Source organism: Elgaria multicarinata, chromosome 1, assembly GCF_023053635.1.
Source record: "Elgaria multicarinata webbii isolate HBS135686 ecotype San Diego chromosome 1, rElgMul1.1.pri, whole genome shotgun sequence".
NCBI lineage: Eukaryota > Metazoa > Chordata > Lepidosauria > Squamata > Anguidae > Elgaria > Elgaria multicarinata.
This window is the reverse complement of record NC_086171.1, coordinates 78200408-78220611: the sequence shown is the minus strand read 5'-3', so window position 1 is coordinate 78220611 and position 20204 is coordinate 78200408. Positions and strand designations below refer to the sequence as shown.

General features: G+C 42.5%; 1 protein-coding gene across 2 annotated transcripts; it reads left to right on the top strand.

Annotated features, from left to right (window-relative positions):
• Window positions 1-302: 302 nt before the first annotated feature.
• EIF1B (eukaryotic translation initiation factor 1B) lies at window positions 303-8244 on the top strand. Of its 2 annotated transcripts, XM_063130747.1 has the most exons (5): window positions 303-537; window positions 4471-4639; window positions 5446-5609; window positions 7311-7412; window positions 7875-8244. In XM_063130747.1, exons 2-5 carry the CDS (start codon window positions 4618-4620, stop codon window positions 7917-7919), a joined length of 333 nt encoding a protein of 110 aa, XP_062986817.1. In that variant the 5' UTR covers window positions 303-537; window positions 4471-4617; the 3' UTR covers window positions 7920-8244. The 2 variants fall into 2 exon arrangements, with proteins under 2 accessions (XP_062986817.1, XP_062986809.1); XM_063130739.1 differs by lacking the exon at window positions 4471-4639 and having other exon boundaries at window positions 305-537.
• Window positions 8245-20204: the final 11960 nt, after the last annotated feature.

Below are 20204 nucleotides of genomic sequence, written 5' to 3'. Positions count from 1 at the left end.
CATCTTTCCTCGCGGGGCGGGTGTCAATGCCAACACTTTGAAATTAAGCTCAGATCAGCAAAGACATTCGGGGGCAAAGCAAGAATTACGGGAGATGATAACAGCAGAAGGTGGATGAAAACCTGCACGGGGGGGGGGAATTCTGTTCAGCCCTGTCTGCCGGGAGTTGCAGTCCCTCCTTGAAGTTTGCGTTGAGTTTCTCCTCTGGGGGGGACTCCATTTCCCAGGAACCTACGGGACGCCTGCTGCAATCACGTGCTCTGTGCTTGAGCAAAGCAGAGGCTAAATACGGGCTGTCGGCCATTTTGTGAGCCAACGTCGCTGCCGCTGCTGTAGCTGCCACTGCTGCGTCCCCCCAGCCCCGACTCGGGTATCCGTCGCCGTCAAGGCCTCGCCGGTTGTTTGCGTTTCTCTCTTTCTTTCCTCCCACTGCTGAACCTGAGAGAGCCCCGGGCGAACCCAGCCGCGGCCTTTTCCCCCCGAGCAGCGCCCAGCCACAGAATCGCATGTCCACTATCCAGAACCTCCAATCCTTCGGTAAGAAATCGGCTCCCTTTGCCCGTTGTATGTGACGTTAGAAACGGTCGGGACCAGCTGCGCCTGCCGTCTTCCGACCCACAATCCGTTGCCTTCGATAAGACCGGAATGGTCCATGTCTTGGCTCTTTACCACCACCACCAACCCCTTCCCCCCCCCCGGTCCCTTCTCTCCATCTCCATCCCCCCCGCCCCATTGACACTCAAACCCCCCATTGACACGCAAACCCTCCAGCCCTTTGTTAAAGAGACCTTGCGTTGTCATGTTATTGTGTCCCCCGCTCTCCATCTATCATTCATAACGGGAGTAGGCAACACATTGTAACGGGGGTAGATGTGTTGGACTACAGCTCTCGTTGTCCCTGACTATTGGTTATGCTGATGGGGGTTGTAATCCAAAACATCTGCAGGCCCACAGGTTGGCTACGCCTGATTCATGTTAACAAACAGGATCTGATGAGAGATTCCTCTAATCTTCCTCTTTTTCTTTCCCCTGCCTGCCCTCCAAATATATGCCTGCTAGTCTTTTAGCAAAGTATACATGTAACTTACCATAATACCTAGAATGTTCTCATTTAGATATTAGAGTGATACCATGTAGGGACCAAGCGTCTTTTGTAACAGCACCATGAAACCTTGATTGCAGGGGTTTCGATACTAGCACAGGCACTGATTCCTCCCACCTCTATCCAGAACCTTCAGTCCTTTGTTAAGCGATTGGGCGCCGATGAACATTGGCCTGGCTGCCCCTTACCTCTGTCCTCATGACAAGGAATGGGCTGGCACTGATTAAACTACGCATTTTCCTATTCCACTTCCCAAATCCGTTAGGAAAAGATTAGCTGGAACAGAGTGTGTTTTCCAGCCTATCTTTTTCACTTCTGTTATACAAACCCACCATCTATTGCTATGAGACTGGAATACTTATGCTTATCTTTTAAAAATTTTAGGACTTTAAGAACTTAATCAACACTTCTGTGCTTCCTCAGAGTGACAGGGCCTGAATGCTGCCTAGTTTTTGTTTTTGTTTTTTAAATGAGTGTGCTGTCTGATCATGCTGTACCAGCAGGCATCAATGGTGTAAATGCTTGAGTGCTGTTATCCAGAACTTTTAGTCTAGAAGAGCTTGCTTAACCTCGGTCTAGAATGTATAGTCATCTACTAAGTCTTTATTTACCAATGTGCTGTCCAGCTAACCCTGGTTCTCATAACAAATATTCTCGTAATGAATAACAAGTCCTTGGGTAAGAAGCAAAACAGCCCTCTCCCTATATAGCAGACTTACTACATAGTACTTTGCCCACTTATTGTACACCATCCATGATTTCTGCTCCAGATCTCTCTCTTTCAGTTTGGAGTGGTTTAGACTTCTTGTGCCAATACCGTATTTCTTTGATTCTAAGACATCATTGATTGTAAGACGCACACTAATTTCAGTACCACCAACAGAAAAAAAGCTTTGACTCTAAGAAATAATAAACGTACCCGCAATTCTAAGACGCACCCCATTTTTAGAGATGTTTATATTATTATTATTATTTATTTATTTATATAGCACCATCAATGTACATGGTGCTGTACAGAGTAAAACAGTAAATAGCAAGACTCTGCCGCATAGGCTTACATTCTAATAAAATCATAATGAAACAATAAGGAGGGGAAGAGAATGCAAACAGGCACAGGGTAGGGTAAGCAGGCACAGGGTAGGGTAAAACTAACAGTATAAAGTCTGCACAACATCAAGTTTTAAAAGCTTTAGGAAAAAGAACAGTTTTTAGTTGAGCTTTAAAAGCTGCGATTGAACTTGTAGTTCTCAAATGTTCTGGAAAAAAAGTGTGTCTTAGAATCGAAGAAATACGGTAATCATTGCTGTTCTGAGAAAATCTGGCTTATAGCCCACTGTATAACCTTCTGTGTTAGTTTTGCTAGTTCATTTGTGACACATTCTCCACCAACAGCATATTTGGGATACTTGGTTTGATATCTTGCCAGCCAGACAATCCACATCACCAGACCTGTTGTTCTCTCCTGACTTCTCCTGGCTGTCATGACTGAGACATTCCTTTCCCCCCTCCTTATTCATTAGCTTAACTGTATTCTTGGGAAAGATGCTAAGTCAAGCTAGCTGCCTCCAAGTAATACCCTACTATAGCCTTACCCAACCTGATGCCCTCCATATGTGTTGCACTATAACTCTGAACATCCCCAGTCAACAGGCTATGCTTGCTGGGAATGCAGGAAGTTCTAGAGCAGTATATCTGGATGGCACCACGTTGGGGAAGGCTGCCCTGCTGCAACTCTTTCTGAGGGATCCATGGCTTTGTGCCTGTTTGGCATAATTCTTCTGAGCTTCATAGATCACAGTCCTAGTTCTCCCTGATGTGGCAAACGTGTATCAGGACTGTACTGCTTCAAACTGCAGGTTAGGGCTCTAATGATAGAATTTTCTGCACCCCCAAATTTTAAAATCCTGCATGTTGGGAAGAAGGTTACACGAGAATCCTTCCTTTTCCTGACATGTCTTTGGTTCAGAGGATTTTTATCTTAATGGGAGAAGCATCCAGTCTTGTGAGCTCCACAGTGGAACAGTTAAGGCACAGCTTTAGAGTCTCCATTTTCTGATGCCAGTCTGGGGATGCCCATCTTCAGAATCCTGGAAATTTATTTAGCAAGAGCTTCCAAGGTTTTATGCCTCTTTATATTTCCAGAGCCCTTATTCTGGAAGCAGCATGCCTTCACAATCTCTACCATAGCCAGCAATCCTAAAATAGTTCTACTTGAGTTGTCTTGAATATAGAGACCCCAACCTTGCCCTGGATTTCTCATAAGCTTCCAGCTTCTCGGTCTGTTGGAAACAAACATCCCCCACCCACTTTGCCAGGAATTTTTGCATTTTTAGCTAGGGGTTTATGCCTTTTTAAATTGGTCATGGCTTCAGAACTTGTCAGTTGTAGAGTGAGGAAGGAAATTGGCTTTAGTTTCATAATGCTACATTCTGATTCCTCAGAAGCTTCAGTTGGAGAGAATCAAGTAGTTGGGAGGACTTGAAGACTGCTTAGGCTCAATCTGTACAGCAGGAGTGAGGAAGCTGTGGCCTTCCAGATGTAGTTGGACTCCAGCTTCCCTCAGGCCCAGCCTGCATGGCGAATGGTTGGGAATCATGGGACTTGTAGTCCAGCAACTTCTGGATTAGCGGACCACAGTTTCCCCATCTCTGCTGTACAGCTAAGAGTAGATTATGAGCAGCAGAAGATTCTTTTCTTAAAATTCTGCCATTCCTTCCCATAATGTACCTCCTGGTTCTTCCCAGAATACAGCACTTATTCTAAAGCCTGACTCTCATGGAGATGATCAGCCTGTGTCTGACAGTCTGCTCTTAATTCTGCAGAATAAAAGATCCATGCAACATAGAAAACTGGCATGTCAGGGAGACAGTTCTAATATAGCCACTCCTCTGGTCAGAAGCAGCCCAGACACAAGCTCGTCACATCTGTGAGATCTAGGCCTTTATTTATTTATTATTTATTTATTTATTACATTTTTATACCACCCAATAGCCGAAGCTATTGGAGGTGTTGAAAACAATGCAACTTGTTTAGAGATCCAGAAGTGGCTAGAGAACTCCACGATTTATGCCAGGGGTGGGCAGAAAGTAGATCTCCAGATTTTTTGGATTTCAGCTCCCAGCATTCCTGAACATTGGCTATGCCGGCAGGGGATTCAGGGAGTTGAAGTCCAAAATATTGGGAGATCCCACTTCTGCCCACCTCTGATCTAGGCAATGTGATCTGCATGCCGTGGTCACTCAGAATTCTGGCATCTGGAAATGGCATCTGCAGTTATTGCATACCCTTATTCTACAGCTTGTACCTGGTGTTTATATTGGACTTGCCCTTGCCTCCCCTTGTTAACTTGCCAGGGCATTACCTTCTAGGTTCAGTGTGCAGCTGCAGAGGGGCTCCTGTATGTCATTGGGTAAGCCCAACAGGCCTCTCCAGTGCCTGGTGTGAACAGACAATGTATTTTGGAACGGGCCCCAGAAGCTCCCCACTACAATGCACAGGAGTTGCATGGCAGACTGATGTGGAAGGAGTTCTTTGAAGGTAGATTGAACTTTCCTGATCTGGGTAGCTGCTTAGCCTAAACCTCAGAAAAAGCTGGGAACTGATCTTCCTCGGGTTGAACATCAGACGAAAAAACATTGGTGGAAAAGAGCTACCATTAAGCAGGCAGGCAAGCAGTGGCACTTGTGTAGCTGATATACAGAAATGTTGGTGGGTTAGAGGGCAGGAATAGACAAAGGCAGTGCTGCTCAAAATTCCTGCCACTACTGAAGTGTCTAATTGCCACTACTGAAGTGTCTAATGGAATGCTAGCTTACCTACGGTTTATGGGATGTGTGTTCCCACCACTATTGGTAGCCTGTCCTGAATATAATTGTTAGTGTCCTGAATACAATTATTCTTGATTAGTATTTGGTGAGATCAAGTGCAGGCTGGCTTGTAGTGAACAATGAAAAACGAGGTCTAGGTCAGCCTTCCCCAACCTGGTATCCTCCAGATGTGTTAGACTACAATTTCCATCACCCACATGCTGACTGGTAATGATGGGCGTTGCAGTTCAGCTCATCTGGAGAGTGCCAGGTTGTGCAAGGGTGGTCTAGGCACAGCCATCTTGGAGGGAGAACTGAACAGAACCCACAAGTATGCAAATTACCATACATGACAGTAAAACCACAATCACATTTTTGTGGCTATGGATGGATGGTAAAGAGTTGCGGCTGCCTGCGTAAGGCAGTTTAGAATACTAAGAGGAAAGTTTTATCTGTCAGTTAGGAAAGTCATGATTGTATGTAGGAATGTGGGGACTTGCATTGGGCTAATTCATGTGAATTTTCCCCCCACTCCAGACCCCTTTGCTGATGCAACTAAGGGTGACGACTTACTCCCGGCAGGGACTGAAGACTACATCCATATAAGGATCCAGCAACGAAACGGCAGAAAGACACTAACTACTGTTCAGGGGATTGCAGATGACTATGACAAAAAGAAGCTTGTAAAAGCTTTTAAAAAGGTAGAGAGCTCTTGTCTCTCAGGTTCTGGAGTGTTTGAGCTTGAAAGATCAATGTCTGTAAACAAAATTTCTAGGGTGGAACAGTCAGTGCAAACGCAAACGCTGTAGCAATCCTAAAACTGCCTTATATTAGAAAGACAGCTTTGTCTCAACCTGCAAAACAAAGAATGTAATAGCTGTTGAATGCCTTTACTTGAACAACTAAGCAACTTTTTAAAATAGTGTTATTTGGTGGTCTAATGCAACCTTCCCCATTTGGTGCCCTTCAGATATGTTGGACTACAACTCCTAGCATCCCCCAGCCACCAGGAGTTGTAGTCCATCGCACCCGGAGAGCACCAGATTGGGGAAGGTTGGTCGAATTGGTTTCAACCAGCTTTTGTGCTGTCTCCTAAAACTGCCACTATTTAGGAGTATATCTGAACCCTTTAAAATGAATCTAAGCCACAGAACTGGGAATATTGCTGCAAAAGGCAACCAGAATGCAGTGTTGGTTGTTCTTAGAAAAAATACCATCATGCTGTGTCAATTGTTCTTTGATAGTACCAGTTACATTGGGCAAAACATGACTTAATAATATCAAGTTGGATTTTTAATGTTCACTTCTGCTTTTTTATCAAGAGAGAGTAAAAAAAAAATGAGGACTAGCATGGAGTAAAGCAGGAGTCGGAAACATGTGGCCTTACAGATGTTGGTAGACTACAACTCCCATCAGCAAGTGGTGAGGAATATTGGGAGTTGCAGTGCAACAATATCTGGAGGAATCCTGGAATAAAAGCAGTAATAGAGTTGTGACATGGGGTTTACGTGAAATATATGAAATAAAGGGAAATTGAGCAAAGGATACAAGACATAGCTACGTTTTGGGTGGTCATGTGCAGGAGAAATGTGCAGAATGGTAGTTACAGAGAAATGAGAAATTCCTGCAGTTTATTTAGGTCATGCTGGGTTTGGAGCTATGCGGTTCTAAGAGCTGTAGTCCCAAATATTTTAGGAACTTCTCCTAAGATCCTCATTAGAAAAATTACTGTTCTAAATCGCTAGTGGACATTTTTATTCCATGATTTTGGTTCTTTTCCAAGAGTGATCTACACATAATTTGTTGTAGTTTTGTTGTGATTCTAAGCCCTCCTGCCGAGATGCGATACAATAAAGAGGTCTGCTGTAATCCACAAAGCTTTAGTCAACAAATCAACATCTCTTCACACCTGATGGGAGTGTAAATGCTAGAAACTATTCTCTAAGCTTAATTAGCCTAACAAAACTAGTCAGTTGCCTTTCATCTAACATGGAGAGTTTCCCTGCAGTCCAATCAGCATTTTACCTGGGGTGGGTGGGTTCCTTTTTGGAGAAGCCTCTGGTGATTGGCTATCCTAAGGGACCGCCTCCCACCTCTGAACTCTGCCTTCTTGACTCTGCTGTGGACTCTGTCAATTCAGTCATCCCCCTCTGACAGAGGCTGAGTTCCCAAGGGCAGGAGGAAGATCGTCTCTGAGCTTTCAGCATTCTGCACGATAAGCTCCTGGGAAGATTCTTCCTTGACTCCTGAAGAGTCTTGGAGAATCTCCTCCCTGCTTCCTGTTTTGGCTGGTATATTTCTGTTGCTGTTCCTTCTTCAGATTCTGAGTCCAATTCAGGTTCCAAAACCCCTTCCTCCACACTAGGGTGAACAAGTTTGATATATGAAATATTTATCTGCAGAAATTTGCCTGTAATGGTACTGTGATTGAGCATCCTGAATACGGGGAAGTGATCCAGTTGCAAGGTGATCAGAGGAAGAACATTTGCCAGTTCCTCCTGGAGGTGAGTGACGGCAGTTCAAGCTGCTAATTCCAGCATTAAAATATACATAGAAGCCTACTTAAATTAAGTATTTGGCAGTTGTGGATATGCTTTTGGGCCCGCATGAGTCATTGTTGCTAGCAGTGAGCCATATTTCTCCCTTGACTAAATTGATAAGAGTTCTGAGCTGAGTCATGGGGGAAGAGTGGAACAAGCTTGACTTTGACAACCTTGCTTGATGACATGAACAAGAGAATTGATATAATATGTGCAGCTGGAGTTGATCCAGAAATGGTCAGTCAATAAGTCACTACTTGAATGTAAGATAAACTGTTGCTGTAGATCATTTTGTGCTAGTCTTATCTGGCATTGTATATTGAGTGTCTTTGTTCGTTTTGACAATTGTGTGGTTTCATTTTTGCTTTGTTGAGGGTCCAGGCTCTAATTAGAGGAAGCTTACTGCTGTTTACTTCTCTTCTGCAGGTTGGCATTGTTAAGGAGGAGCAGCTGAAAGTTCATGGCTTCTAAAATGTGTGTGCTTACATGAAGAACTCTGCGAGTTTTGTTCTTGCCGACGCTGGCTATTCTGTGAAATATGATTCTTTGCCATAAATGGACTTTCCATTCCAAATCTGATTTGCTTTTGCATGACTACAGAAAACATGTGGAGTGTAGACTAGAAACACATAAGAAAACTGCAGTAAGATGGTAACACGAGACCCTTGAGAATTTTAACACATTTCCAATGGAAATGTTCTACTGCTGATAGTTCAGTGTATTACTTTTCACCTGATTTAAATGTTGTATTAAAACCATGTGTGTTGCAGCTTAAATAAAATGTCTCTTATCTTAACCTCTTTGAGTATTTAGGATGTATTAACCGGATGTATTAACCGAGAGCCTTCAACAAATTTGTAGTTTCCTTGATTATCTGGCAAACTAGGTAAAACCTAAGAAGAAAATATTCAACAAGCACAACTAAAGTGATGGCAAGATTTCATAAGGATTACATAACAGTCTGGAGTTGAGTATAATGTAAACTGACTATTGCTTGCTTACAGTCAGAACTACATGACAAAACTTGGGTAAAGTGTAGCCTTAGGTCCAGGAAATGTCATTGCTGGTGCTCAGTCTGAGGTTTCTTCCTTCTCCAGTTCTAAAACACTACTGGCTAAACAGGGTTCTATAGGATTTATGCTATTAATGGTCCAAATATATTAATACACTTCACATTTTTAGTCCTGGCCTTTGGGATTGGGGATGCTATTGAATGTGGGGACAGCTGTTGCTACTTGATGAGGAAGGCACATCTTCCTGGCTTCAGGAAGGATGAATCATATTACTGAGGAAGAATCTGATGCTTGAAGACCGAGTCCGGACTCTTACAGGGATCATTAGAAGGGCTGAAATACACTGTCCTTAGTTGAATTCCAGGGTCAGATCATATTCCATGAGCATCACATGAGTTTCTGGGCAATTGAACTGCTGTTATTTTAAACAACATCTGCCCCTTCCTGAACTCATACTCATGAATGTGTATGCTGCTAGCTTGAACCTGAAGTATATGTTGATGCTCAACCCTCTATAAATCTGATACAAGAAATAGATGATTGGGTTGGAATTCAAGGACAACAAAGTGAATGGCCATATTTTTCTGTCAAGAAGGCAATGGCTGATTGAAATCCATTTTAAATGCTTTTTTTTTTTTTAGACTAAAGTAGGCTGTGGCACCTGATTCTCCAAAGGGCCTACATTCAATTGAATTTATGTGTTAATAATGCTAGAGTGTAACCTGAATTTAATTTATACTTGGGGGATGTATGCTTAAGGCAATAAGATAAAGCAACTGATGAATCATGTCACTTTTACCCAAATATGTGAAATTGCAGACATTTTGGTCCCAATTCTTGCGAATCTATATGAATTCCCTTTCGCAGAATTCAGTTTAGAAAGCAGAAGTGGCAAATGTGTGTTTGGATGTGGATAGGGCAAGCATAAAGCACTAGAACCGGACTGTGTTTACATGGAAACTTATTTTAAAATCTTCTGTGCTGCCCTACAACTGTATTTTCAGAGCTTGGCAAGGGCCTTCTGTAGACCGCAAGAAGCTTGCCTGCAGGTACCTTGGTTCTTTTCAGGGAGATCTATATTCCAAAATGATGCTGGTGGAATGGAGAAGGGGCAAATGAGCTGCAAAGACTGCCTGGGAAATGGTAAACTTGCTTTGCAGCAAGAACTTAAGCTTGGACGAAAGATGCATCCACCAGTCAAACCAGGCCAATCAAGGACCTGATCTATTAATGAGGTCTAGAAATCACTTCCCATAAAGTTTCAATTTGTTGAACTTACAATGTCATATTATCAAGGCAACAATAAAATATGGCAATAAAAACTGCACAATAATAAGCTGATAAGTGATAAAACTGCACACACTACAGACCATAGCTGGCTGGGTCCCATTTCAGGGAAAGCCTGTGTGATGCCCCAAAGAAATTGCCTTTCTTGAGCAACTCTTCCAAGGGGCTCTGTCTGCTCTAGTCCTGGCTCCCTTTTTATCCTGCATGTTGCAGTATTATCTGGAAACATGGTTGAGATGGTGGGTGGGGGTAATTTGCTTGTGATCAGCAGAGGAATGGAGAAAGGCTTGTTGATTCTACTGGCATTTCATGCAGAGATTTGCATGAAGAAATCTCACAGAAGAGCCAGGTTAAGGGTGGATTCTTGGGTTACACTTTTACTATGAGATGAATAGCTACTGTTAACTACTTTACATAGTCAAAAGGAGGTATTCATAGCTTGGAATCTTTCACACCTGTGATGTAGTTCTACCCGAATATGTGCTGAAGAAGTATCAAAATAAACAGAGACATTAGGTTGTTACACTAATGGCTACTTGACTTCCAAGTTGACTGACTGAATAAACTGTCTGCAAAAATTGTCTTCAGAAATATCTAGTTTTATTATACAACATCACAAAAATAGCTCTAGAATTGTGAGCTCTTAACAGTCTTTCCCTCAGCTTTTTCAAGCATGTAAAAAAAAAGCCTTCTAAGGGGGTGTTGCACCACATATTAACAGGTTGGATGATTTACTAAATACCATGGGCTTCTTTTCAAATGGTAAATATCACATACATTAGGCATTCTACTTTGGGACAAAGATGGGTGGTGACCCGGTTTCAGGCTGAAAGGAAGTCTAATATGTCTTTGCAGTTCAGCAAGAGCTACTCTTCAAGGGGTCATTCTGCTTCAGTATTTTGCTGAAAATGCAACTGTTCTCTGACTTGAAGGCAGAATGAGCTTTTTAAGACACTATTAGACAAGCAATATTCCAAGCGATAATCTGGTTACAAAATCCAGGAATTTATTGCTTGATCTGGGTAAATACGTTGAGGAAATAATAAAGGTTGCATTTGTATGAACGTAAAACAGGTTAGATACTTATTGGCTTGAAAGGCATCATTCTTTCGCCCTCTAGTAGAAGTACCATGACCATTGAAGCGAACCTGTGAAGGAGTTAGGTTTCCCAGTGCCTGCATAACTTTTTAGCCAGTTTTATGGGAGGTAGGAACCCTTAAAACTGGGAGGGCAAACGGAGGGAATAATATGTGGCTCCTTGCAACCCCATGCGTCTTCGAATGTTTCCTATTTCTCCAGAAGCAAAAGGGGATTTGTGTGTGTAGTTGCTGTTTCCTTCTCTTATCCTGGGCACATTTAGTCCTTGCTAGCCTAGCTTGCCAGAACACTGGCTGTCATACAAGTCTATCGCCTTAGAATAGTCTCAGAAATAGTGGTTTGTATGGTACCCCTCTTTGCAGACATCTGGCACACCAATTACCATCCCGAAGCAGATATTGCCGCCACCATGTTCCCGTAACAAAATTGCTAGGGAAAGAGAAGTTAACCCACCATGGATTGCTCAAAAACACAATCCGTGGTGGGTTATCGTGTTATGTATGGCGTTTCCCCATACACACACCATGATAGTTCAAGTACCCCCCCTTACCCATCTTTGGCAGTGGGGGTAGCAGGCCATGGGGATGATTCCCATATCATGTGATGGGAACTTTGTGGTGGTTGCACAGACAGAAAACGCAGCGGGCCAGCGAGATATTCTACCCGGCACAGTGCTTGCCTTTCCCCGTCACGCCTGCTGCTGGGATATCAGGCACTGGCAGGAGGACACGGATTTATCCACAGAGCAGGGAGGGGTAAGTGAACCATGAGTGCTGTGCGGTTGGCGGTCATGTGACAGGCCCTCATATAATTGTTTTCCTATACCTCCCTGCTCTGTAGTTCTACCTATCCTCCCCACTTGCATGTGTGAATGGGGCCTCTCCTTACTTATCTTCTCCAATGGTTGCATTCCTCAACTGACCTCCCTGGATGAAGAGGCGTCAGCCAGAGCACACTACAGCTGTCTGCTTTTTATCCTGTGGCTGCAAACCTCCAATGAAACTGCTGTTCACTTCCCTTTAGTGTTTGGAGGGATACATAACAAACTGCTTAGGTTCAAAGTATTCACTGAGGGATCAGAAAGTCACTTTTACCACAGATTTAACTTAGAGAAATAATAATATATGCACGTTCTACATCTGTAACGTAATGTAATGTGTTAAATTGTATGGTGTTTGATTGGAGTGCTGGTTGTTATACCGTAATAAACTTATTCATTCATTCATTCAACTTAGAGAAAGGAAAGGATTAGATTTATGTCATGATGGAAATGACGTGCTTTCTGGACTCCGTAAGAAAGTATTTATTCCTTCTGTTGCCTTAAACAACCCTAAGCCCTCAACTGCAGAAGTAAGCATACAAGCCTGGGATCAGAAATGCATATTTGCTCAGTATGGCAGCAATGGTTTTTGGTTTGTTTTGTTTTTTGTACAAAGCATCTTAGATGGGCAGCACTGGCCCAAGACATTTTGCTTCCTGAGACAAAGGACAAGATGCTACCTCCCCACATCCCATGTGCAGAAGTGGTTCTCCCCACTTCTACTTCTCTTATATGGCCCTGATACGGCTATAGTACAGTGCATTGAAGATAGAGGTTCTCATCTTTCACTTGCAGCAGCAAATAAGACCAGCACTCCCTTAGCATTTGGCATTCATTCTGTTAACCCTGAAGCCAAATTCTTACAAATGTTAAGCATCTCAAAGTATAGGAGGGTGTTTGCTCTTGCAGGTTTTAATGTGATGCCCTCTTGGATGGGAGATTTACAGGGGTACATTATTCCAACAGACTTATGTCAGTGTGTCTCAGAAGGAACTGAAACAGTAAAGCCATTTCCCCCCCTGTAACTTTAACTGAGATCTCCATAATGAATTAATTAACTCAATAATCTCTTTGTATCCAAGGGCTAATCTACACCAAGCAGGATATTCCACTATGAAAGCGGTATGGAAGCAGTATATAAAAGGCAGGAGCCACACTACTACTTTAAAGCAGTATTGAAGTGCACTGCAGGATCTACATGACTGCTTTATAGTGGTACTGAAGTTCACTGACAACTGTTGGGGGCCATGACACATCTATACCAAGCAGGGTATAACACTATGAAAGTGGTATGAAAGCAGTATATGGTATGTGTCAGGACCCCCAACAATTGTCTGTGCACTTCAATGTCGCTATAAAGCAGTAGTGTGGCTCCTGCCTTTTATATACCGCTTTCATAGTGGAATAAACTGGTTGGTGTAGATGAGCCCCAGGAAGGTCATCTGACGACTATGTTCTTTTTCTTCTTTCTGATACAAAAGTCTGTTACAAAAACTGCAGCTAAATACTCCCTGAAAGCAAAGCGGATACGGTCTAAAATATTATCAAACTAGTCTAACTTTCCTGTTTATGTTGTTTTATTGTTTCTTTGGCCTTTAACTATTGTATAAATAGAGATGTTTGATTTATGTTTTAGAATTTTATTTCTGTAAGTCAAGCTATGGTCTTGTATTTTATCCTCCCATGTCTACTGCTGTATATGTCTTGTGCTGAGGCCTGTTGACTGGAATAATACACTGATTGAGTGACTGGCAGTTGAATCTTAGGCCACAGCTAGACCTAAGGTTTATCCCTGGATCGTCCAGGGGTCAAACCTGTTCATGTAGGTGACACACAGGGGATCCAGTGCTCAGGCAGGGGCGAACCCTGGATGATCCCAGGATAAACCTTAGGTCTAGCTGAGGCCTCAGTCCAACACTGGCAACAAGACAATAGCTTCCAACACACCTGAAGACAACAAGCTAGTTTTGGGGGTGAAAGCAACAGGCTACTTTTGAGGGTACAGGGCAGACTACTGCGTGGCGCACACAAATCAGTCCTCCAATTTCTTGCTGCTACTGCTCTGAGTTTACCATTTCATTATTTAAAACATTTTTAGACCACCCTTCATTCTATTTAGAATTTCAGGATTGTAACACAATAAATTATCACAGCATGCTTAAATTTTAATGCCTGGGTAAGTAAAAATGTTTTCTGAGAGAGAGTCACCTCAAGAAGGGCTTTGGCAGAAGAACATTACTTAGCATGTAATCCTTTGCATGTTTAGACAGAAAAAAGACCTACAACTCCCACCATTCTCTAGCTAGCATCTAAACATGCATAGGACCGCACCTTTTGGCAGCTTGATATGAGAAAAGCTGCAGCTTCGGTTGTTGGGTTTTTTGGTGGTCCCAAGCCATTTAGGGATTTAAAGTTATGACAGGACCTTGAACAGGAAGCCAGTGAAGTCCATTTAAAACTGATGTAATGTGCTGTACCAGTCAAAATTCTGGTGTTCATCTTCTGCCCCATCTGAAGCTTCTGAGTTGTCTTCAAGGGCAGCCCCATGTATGCAGCATTACAGCAATCCAAGTGGGGGTTACCAGAGGGGTCATGATATCTAGATTCTCTCTCCAGAAATGGTTGTAGCTGGTGAACCAGCTGAAGCTGGCTGAAGGCACTCTGTGCCACCAAGCCCAAAATCCAACAAAGTTAAGCCATTAATTTCAGTTAAGGCAGCAGATGAGTAACATGAGAAAATATAATGGAAAAGAAAAGTTTGTGATGAATGAGGGCATGGGGTAGGGGATGACGGGATTGCTCAGATCCAGGGAAAACAATCCAGAAGGCACAGGACTGTAGAGCTGAGTTAAGGTGGTTTATAAAAAATGTTCCCGGATCATTCCAGGGGTGGGTAGGGACAGAAATTCTCCAATACTTTAGGAGAAGCTTTAAAGAGAAAATGTTCAGGGAAAAATAGTCTTTTCTGAGAAAATTCAGTCCCAGCTCTAAGGGAGAGACAGCTTTCATGCTACTCATAGATGTCTCCTACTACTAGTGCCATGAGAGGCATAAAATAGCACAACTGGGATAAGGAGGGATAAGCAGAAGCAGTCCTGGACTGCCACATGTTCTACAAGATGGCCACCACTATCATGGTGGCTGTGGCAGTGTGAAAAATCAATATCAGATTAAGGCCAGGTGCTTCCTCCTCCACTGTTTGTGGGGGAGTTAGGGGCACCTTACCTCTTGTTACACTACAACTTTAGTCTTGCTCAGACTATAGTCTGGGTCTTCCACATGTACAACAAGTGTGCTTATGACAGAGCAGTGGCTGTTGCCCTTCCATATGCTCACTCAAATACATATTTGCAACACACGTGCAGCTTATTGTAGGCAGCACCTTGCTTTTCCAAGGTTCCTAATTGCATGGTGCATTGATGTACACATGTACTGTATCTCCCTAAGTAAAAAAGGAAGTACAAAACCAAATCATAGAGTAGGAAGGGATCTTGGAGCACATGTAATCTTTCTACAACAATTATTCAGTCCAAGGATGCTTGATGTGACTTGCATCTTTTGTAGTTGTTACCGCTCAAATAAGTAAACCCATGTAGACCAATGATTGTGTACTGGAAAGCAGAGGCTTGTGGACCCACCTCAGAAGCCTGTTGGCTTCTGAGGTGGGTGCTACTGCCATATTTTAATTGACCTGAATCGACATGGTGCTTCCTTGGGAGGCCACTCCTACTTATGGAGGGTTGGGCTTACAAACAAGATAGGAAGTCATTGGCTACATCACACAGTCCTCAACCCTTCTGAAAATGAAATAAGGGCCGTCATGTTTTAGTGGTTACTGAGTGACTTTGGGTCAGTCACTATTTCTTGGCTAATCTACCACACAGGATTGTGGTGAGGATAAAGCTGAGTGGGGAAAGGGGGTGGCAACCATGTTCAGTGATTTGAAGTCTTTGGAGGAAAGGCAGGATGTATGTGTAATAAAGACATAAACACATGAATGCAACTATTTGCACATATATTTTCTCTTGCCTCTGTCTTTTCTCTCTTTCCTTTGTGTCAAAATTTAAAACATCAGCTTTCTGTTTCTGTTCTTTTAATGCACCAGCTTGTAAAAGGTTAAGCAAAGCAGCATTTTTGAATGTCACAGTATCATATCCGTTTAGACAATGTAGCAATTGGAGAGGGGGCGCTTGTGGCAAAGTAGGCAAGAGGCCATCATTAGACTATTCTCCGCTATCTGAGAAACATTTTAATTTCATTCAGGATAGTTTTCCTATGGTGCGGCATTAATAGTGACCGACTTTTTCGTTCCCATATCTGATGAGAAAATGCTCTGAATTGTCATTCCCACTTCTCACAAGTAAATAAACAGCTGATTTTTATTGGCCTCTGCTAGAGCTTGCTATAACCATGAGATGGCAGCACCGCTTTGTTCTAATGAAAAATACATCCATCACAAGGGATAGTTAAAAATCGGTCTGGGGTCATCTCATAAATCTGATTGGTAGGAGATTCAGGACAGATAGAAGGAAGTACTTTTTCACACAATGCATAGTTAAACTATGGAATTCACAAGAAGAAGATATAGTAATATGACCACCAATTTGGATGGCTTTGAAAGGGATTTGGATAAATTCCTGGAGAAGGCTACTAGACCTGGTGGCTATGCGCTGCCTCAGGTATCCAAGGCATTAAGCCTATATACACCAGTGGCTGTGGAGCATTGGCGGGAGGGTGTTGTTGCACCCGTGTCCTGCTTCTGGGTTCCTGGTCGACAGCTGGTTGGCCACTGTGTGAACAGAGCTGGACTAGATGGACCCTTGGTCTGATCCAGCATGGCTCTTCTTATGTTCTTAAATTTCAGTACACATTGGTTATTCCCACTTCCCTGAAATTTTGGAATTCTGTATATTAGTGTTTCATGTTCCTGGAATGTGGGGTCAGTTAGTACTGAACTGTCTTTGATGTGTAGTATGCTTTTAAATATTTTGGGTCATTACAGACCACAGACACCATCTGCATATAGCTTTACCTGTAAGTAATCTATAATCAACAATAATCCTTATAAAAGTTGCTTTTTTAAATACTAAATGGGAATCCATGTCAAATACTACTTATTGTTTTTCACTTTCGTTTATTTATTTGAACATTTATTAATCACTTTTTGGCCTGACCAATGCCCCCAAGGTGACTTACGGCTAAAACTTGTAACAATTTTAAAAAATTGTGATTTTTTTTTAAAAAAAAAACTGACCCCAATTTTAGCCATTTTTCTTCCATGTGTTGGGGAAAATGTGAATTGAATGTATTTTAGAATGCCACTGTTGTTCTGATTTGGCTTTCCCTATAGCACATAGCTTAAGCCTTAAATCGTCTGGGCAGGCCCTACCGTTAGGCAGAGCGAGGCATTCACCTCAAACAACAAATGCTTGATGGGGTAGCAGCCCTCCAGCTGTTCCTCTTGAACTCCCCAGCCATTTCCTTCTGTTGTGGGGACCGAGCTGTGTATGCTGTACAACTTTTCTTGGTTCCCCTAAATTAAGCCACTGCCTCATGTGTTGTCAGGGATACCATCCCATTACAAGTGTTGAAGTACGTTTCAGCTGCCAGTCCAGCTAGCTTCTGCACATGGCATGGGAAAGGGGCGCCATCTTGTCCTTTGCCACAGACAACAAAATGCCTTGAACCAGTCATGCATCTGAACATATTTGGTTTGCAGGCATTGGATTACAATGCTTCTCTTTGCTAAAGTGGGAGACATTGACGTATGGTGTGCTGGTATGTTGAGGGTAATATTAATAATCTGGTCACACAGACCATTCTAATTTTATAGTTCTATATTACAGATGAAAATAGGAAATAAGTGAAGTGGCCTTGGCAGTAACTGTCTAATCCAAAATGTATTCCACTAGAAGAAGCCAAATTAACATCAATGGTCTACCTCAGTGATGAAAAATGTGTGGTTTCAGAAGAACCAGAATGTTTTTCATGATGGTTTTAGGAGAGAAGAAGGATCTCTTTTTGCGAGAGGTAGATATTCAAGTGAAGAACGCTCAAAAACAGGGAGATTTTTAAGCATCCAATAAAATAAAAAAGTAGAGCTTTTCCCCACACTGAAAGCCCAATTGCCTTAGGCTAGAAGAGGCCCATATATTACCAGCTAATTGGAAGTAGACTGGGGCCATAGCTAGACCTAAGGTTTATCCCTGGATCATCCAGAGGTCAAACCTGTTCATCTAGGTGACACACAGGGGATCCAGTGCTCAGGCAGGGGCGAGCCCTGGAGGATCCCAGGATAAACCTTAGGTCTAGCTGTGGCCTGGGTGTTGGCTTCATATCTATGGAGTTTGGTATATGCTGTTCTCTGTTTTGGTTTGCAATATTTCACAATCTTTTCCAAACTGAAGAACTTTAATATGGGGTGGGGTGAGGAGGGGGTAAAAAGTATCTGGATGTAGTGGTACATTTCTGGGTGATCTTCAGTAATCCACCAGGACAATAGCAGCAACAAAATGACCTGGCCGCACCTTGAATTATACTGCTGAAATGAAGAAACCTTGAGGTGACCACGAGTATAGCTTTGCATGAAAGGACTGTGAGCTGCAATCAGTTCTGGAAGCCAAATCAAATTCCTGGGCTCAGGATTTTTTAATTCTAAGTGTATGTTGTTTGTTCCAGGCTCCAGCTAGCGGATTTTGAAGTTCTAGTAAAAACCAAAGATTTCTCAGAGGTCATCCAATGAAGCTGAATGGTGGGGGATTCAGGATCTACAAAAGGAGGTACTTCTCAGAGCACCATGAGTAAAACCATGGAATTTGCTACCACAAGATGTGGCGATGGCCCCCAACTTGGAAGGCTTTAAAAGGGGATTTGACAAGTTAATGAAGCGTATGGCTATCAATCGCTACTGGTCATGATGAACGCATGTTACCTTCATGTCAATTGCTGACATGAATACCAGTTGCTGGGGAACATGAACAGGAGAATTCATGTCTTGCTTGTGGGCCTCCCATAGGCATCTTGGCTGATCACTGTGTGAACAGAAGGCTGGAGTAGATAGACCTTTGGTCTGATCCAGCATGGCTTTTCTTACATTCTTACATAGAGAGGAGAGGTGTGTGTGTGTGTGTGTGTGTGTGTGTGTGTGTGAGAGAGAGAGAGAGAGAGAGATCTTTTCCAATGAAACACAAGTGTGTCTACACAGTGAACTTTTAGAGGAAGTGGTATGCTAAAAATAACCTTTGAGGAAGTATGCTAACTAGCCCTGATTGAATAGCAGAGAGTAACATTTATTCTGTATAATGTAAAACTAGAGAAGTGATAAATAACGGAATGAAGAGTATTGAAGCATCATGGTGCCCTTCCCAATTCTTTAAAACCTTCTCCTGATGAAACGTACAAAAGATAGAGCATGATTTGCACTTTCTCACTTTGCTCTCGTTCCCTTGCCATAAATATGGCTTCGGCTGTTGGGCAGTATAAAAATGCAACAAATAATAATAATAATAATAATATACATAGTTCTTAATCCAGTTATACATGCAGCCTGTTCAGAGAGTCCTATATTGGGTCATACAAGGAAAACTTCACCATAGAGCAGCACCATATTCTTGAATTCACCCATGGCTTTTTGCCGGAGTAACAGCGTGTACCTTAATAGCATTTAAAGCAGTTGTTCTTACATCTTTGTGTACCCATTTCCCCTCCATTTCCCTAGAATTACAGCTGGCCCCAGATGCAATTCTATCTTAACCCCTGTAACATTATTTATTTATTGAAAACATTTGTATCCTGCCCTATATCACTAGGATCTCAGGGCGGCATACAGATAAAACCATACAATATAAAAGCAATATATACACAGCTAAAAACAAATTAAACCATTGATCAAGTTAAAACCAATATATAATTTAAAAGCAGTAAAAACAGTTAAAACGATGTGCAAGCCAGGTGAATTTAACCATTAAAGGCTTTATTAAAAAGCCGTATTTTTACTTGGCGCCAGAATAAAGTCAGCGTTGGCACCAGTTGGGCCTCCAAGGGGAGGGCATTCCACAGTTGGGGTGCCACAACAGAGAAAGCCCTCTCCCACATCCCACCATAGCATATGTGCTGGGTTGGTGGGATACGGAGGAGGGCTCCTCCAACAGATCTCAATCTCAGGTGGCATATATAAAGAGAGGCGCTCCCTCAAGTATCGAGGTCCCAAGCCGTTTAGGGCTTTAAACGTCATTACCAACACCTTGAATTCCAACTGGAAGCGTATAGGCAGCCAGTGCAATTCCTAACACGCTAACATTTAATCAGGACATACATTTCAAACTATTTGCTCAGAATTTCATTCATAAGGAAAAGAAATATATTTTCTATTTTTAATTAATAAAGATATGCCGTACTTCAATGTTACATCTCTTGGTTACGTTTGGCATCTTGCATTTAACATGTCTGAAATACTAAAATCTGCGTGTTTGTGTGTAATGCTATGCATGTGTTCACAGGGCTGGCCCTAACATTAGGCAGAGTGAGAGAGTCACCTCA